Genomic DNA, 4,391 nt, shown 5'->3' with positions numbered 1-4,391 from the left:
TTTATTAAGAACAAAATCCGTTCATTGTCGGATCCGGTTTCGGGACCTACATAAATTATTGATCGAGAAAATAATAGTTTTTAAAGTTTAAAAGCAAAAAATACAGTTAAATAAAGTTCAAACCGTTTATTAACAAATCTTGCATTAATTTGATCTTGAACTAAACTATCAAGCTTTCTTTTAATTTTTACATAAGTATAAGCCAATGATGTATTTGGTTGATACAAAAAATATTTCCTATTACATTTTGGCTGGTATTTGGATAGATTCTTATCACATGACAATACATATATTAGAGCCAAGAGCTTTGATTTGATTCATCATATAAATGGGGAGGGAATTGAGTACGCAATAAAACAAGACAACTTTAATCAAGAAGATGGTTAACTTGTATGAAAATGGTCAATCAAAAAGGATCAAATTTAGCACATCAACTGGACAGATGCAAGGCTGCCCAATATTTACTATAGTTGAAAATCAAAACTAGCGACAAATAAAAATCTTAATAAAAAAGAAACAGATTCACATCAAGTTCAATTTCATATGCATAAGTTACAAACAGTTATACACATCGGTGGAGCCAATATAAGGTCAAGGGATCGAGTCCTGAATCCTTCATAGAATGTCAATAGCATTACTGTTTAAAAAACGAGTTAGACGGGTACAACAAACTTTAATTGTGCTTATACAAAACCCTAGGTTTGAAAGAATATATGGACACCTTAAAGTGAGCAAAATATTTATGAAATCAGGAACTTTTTTTTTCTTGTAAAGTATAACTCATGTAAAGCTTAATAAAAGTAAAATAAATCTAGCAGGGATAATTGAAATAATCAAATAATCACCTTTTTAAGGGTTATCATACCCTAAAAGGATAAATAAGGAAATTAGATGGCCCTTCGAAGCATTTGTCATGTTGACAAAGAGAGATCAGTTTCAAGAAAAAATAAACCCTACTTTTATGTGAGGACACTTCTGTCCCCCTTCCTCAGCAATGACCCTTTCAATCAAACTCAAGTTGTATATCTCTTTATGTTTTATAAAATGTAATATCTAGATTGATATGTAGTTAAATGAAATATTTAGTTATTTATTAGATTATTGAATATTAATATAAAAATATAAAACAAAATAAAATAGCAGGATTAATGCATGTTTGTGAATTTACTAATTTGTTATGATGATAGTTGATATATGCATCACTTTAATTAAAACAACCAAGATTAGCTAACCCTCTTTCCTGAGCTAATACCCTTCAACTCTTGAACAATGAATAATATTTATGTTAACTTTTCATTAATTGGAAAAGATGTTTTTATTAAAAAACAACTATTCTTGAAATAGCAAGAATACCGACTAGAAATCACAACTTTTATGGCCGTTTAAGGAAATAGTATAAAACATTATATTAACCTTGTTGGTCATCCACATTATGCGGGTCCCAAAACTCATATATATGTGTATATATAGCCTTCAACTACTTATCCAACTTCAATCTAAGCCTCTCCTCTTTCATTTACTTCAGGAAATTATAGCATTAATTACAAAGACAAAATGAATTCTTCTTTGATGTTCAGTCTCTTAGTTTTCTCCATTTTCCTTTATGAAGCTAAAGGTATGTTTATTCCTGCACCCACTTGAATAATTATGTGTATATACGTTTGTTATAAAACACAAATGAAGCTCATGGTATGGTTAATTTCCATCAATCAGTTTTCTATCTAATTTACGTAGTTAGCGTCTTAGGTTTAAGTCATATAGAAAACTAACGATGGAAACGGGTAATGTTTTAAAAAACATGACACTTTTATAGTACGTAAATTTTATTATTTCCTAAGATGTCAATTACTAGCACGAATTTTTGGTAAAAACTGCAAGAACAATATGAACACATCTGCCAGCTAGTTTAAGTATGATATGTGAGTTCGTTATGTAACCATATAATTCAATCTTTTTTTCCCTATTATATATGACCAACGCCTATACGCCGTACCTCTAGTTAAAGTTAGTTTTGTATTTGATGGGAGGTGTATGTGTTAATTCTTATATATACACGGTAATAATATGTTTGCATGTAAGTCTCATGAGAAGACAATATTGACAAATTATATATTATTTGTTGATGTTGTGAAGGTATAAGGCTGGAAAAAATGAGGATACCAACTAGCAACCATCAAGAACTCATAACCAAGGTTAGCATATCTCATAATTTTATGCTAATAATTTACATCTCTTTTAACATCACTTATGAACATTCGGTTTGGGTTATTACAGAGTTCATCAAGCAATCAAGAAGACGATGGGTCAGCCATGGTAACCAAGCTTTCATCAGGTACCAACCATCATAAAGAAAAAATTAATATATCTTATAACGACCAGTTACCAAAGATTCATGAAGATTACTATGGCCCAAGACATCACCTACCTAGACACCATTAAAATCTTAGAAATTAAATTTGTTTATGTAGTTTGATGAGGTAGATTAGTTTAAATCATCATACTATTAATTAATTAGGGTTTAGAGGGTTTAATCATATAAACAGAAGAATCTTTTCGTTGTAGAACTGTGTCATTCGACTTCGTTCTAAAGGTTCAAACCCTAATCATATGAAATGAGATATAATAATTGACAGATCTCTTTCGGCCTGCTTGCGGTGCGCACAAATAATGCATATACGTGTGAACCCTCGGGTGGACAAAACTGAAATTGCACTAATTTTGACGTTATTTTACTAATCTCGTGAAAATAACGTTAAAAGTGGCGGAAGGTTAATCAGGCATCATGTGGTGGTGTTGATAGCTGAAAGACAATGGTACATGCACCAATCAGCCGGTGACTCGATGATTGAGTGCTATGTGCCTTATGTCCAAGGCTTGATGCAAAACTGCTATCGAGCCGGGGGTCTCACCGGAAGCAGCCTCTCTATCCCCTATGGGGTAGAGGTAAGGCTGTTTACATCTTACCCTCCTCAGACCCTACCATAGCTTTGCTATTGGTGAGATATACTGAGTACGATGATAAATGAATGAATGATTTCTCCAAATTAAACACTCGATCCATAATAGTTTTTTTTTAAGGCAAATATTTTTTTACTTCCTGGGATTCGAACCTGGGACTTTAGGTGTTTAAGAGACATTATCTCTCCCACTGGGCCATCAACCCAAGAACACTCAATATGTAATAGTTATAAATAATTAGAAAATAAAGCTAAATGCTCTCTATCATTAAGCAATTTGTTATTTTTTTAATTTGCAGGAATAATTAATAGAAAACTTAAGGCAAAAATGACATCTTCAAGCTTTACCACCACCAATGACAAGGTTAGTCTATATATGTTTTCTGGATATGAGCTAAATATAAAGAAAAGTAATTGAAGTAATAAAAAATTCTGTATTAATTAATAATGTTATTTCTCTTATACAGATCAACTATGAGAAAGACCCGAAAACCGCCCTAAAGTTTGCTCGTGAGCTAGTTGAAAAGGAGGAAACGTTTTCAACAACATTGGTATCTTCCAAACATGAGAAGACAGAAGTGGTCTCAGAGAGGTATCCAGATGTCATAGACATAACCGGAATGGATTATTCGCCAGCCAAGAGAAAACCACCGATACATAACTGAATCCACAATAAAGAATTAGATCGATTAAAGCGTATAGTGATGTGAAATTTCAACTCGGACCCGATAGCTAGGTTATCATAAAAAGGTTTAACATCTTAAACTCGGACCCGATAGCTAGGTGACCATAAAAAGGTTAACATCTTAAATACGTTTAGGTTATACTCCATAATCTTTCATGTACATTATAGTTTTTTTTTGTTTATTATGTATTAATTAATTTTGTAGTATGTATGAATAAACTTCATAGTGATACAAATCATAATTAACAAAATCACTATTCTATTTCCGTTGTACTAGATTTAGTTTTTAACAACTGGTTCTATAGTTTCTTTGATTGTATCATTCTGTCCAAATTGATGGACATGTTAGGTCTAGTCACAACTCACAAATATATATATATATATATATATATATATATATATATATATATATATATATATATATATATATATATATATATATTTCAAGTAGAAATATAAAATATTGAAAAACAAGAAACAAAAAGTAAAATCCTCTTTGAGTATTGTCTTTTTTTTTGTTCAATCGTATCAATTAAAGTTAATTTCACGCATTCATATCAAATCTACCAATCTAACATCTACGTTGCTTTGTTCAAGCCTCATACACTGTGATTACATATATTTTAGACTTTGAGACGTAAACATTGATCGCTTTTCTAACGATGTATTACGCTTATTTGGAAATATGTCAATTGATCAAATGAATCGGAATGAGTTCTCAAGAAAGAATCAGATAATTCTCAAAACCT

At 31.1% G+C, this 4,391-nt stretch overlaps 1 protein-coding gene across 1 annotated transcript; it reads left to right on the top strand.

Annotated features, from left to right (window-relative positions):
- Window positions 1-1,483: 1,483 nt before the first annotated feature.
- Window positions 1,484-3,624, top strand: LOC143578245 (uncharacterized). The gene is made up of 5 exons (XM_077061885.1): window positions 1,484-1,615; window positions 2,134-2,192; window positions 2,275-2,332; window positions 3,257-3,321; window positions 3,425-3,624. Exons 1-5 carry the CDS (start codon window positions 1,555-1,557, stop codon window positions 3,620-3,622), a joined length of 441 nt encoding a protein of 146 aa, XP_076918000.1. The 5' UTR covers window positions 1,484-1,554; the 3' UTR covers window positions 3,623-3,624.
- The last annotated feature ends 767 nt before the right edge of the window (window positions 3,625-4,391 follow it).

This window comes from Bidens hawaiensis, unplaced genomic scaffold (genome assembly GCF_021521415.1).
Source record: "Bidens hawaiensis isolate Kalapana, Puna unplaced genomic scaffold, B.hawaiensis_p1.1 tig00029079_1, whole genome shotgun sequence".
Taxonomy (NCBI): domain Eukaryota; kingdom Viridiplantae; phylum Streptophyta; class Magnoliopsida; order Asterales; family Asteraceae; genus Bidens; species Bidens hawaiensis.
This window is presented reverse-complemented; position numbering and strand designations above follow the sequence as displayed.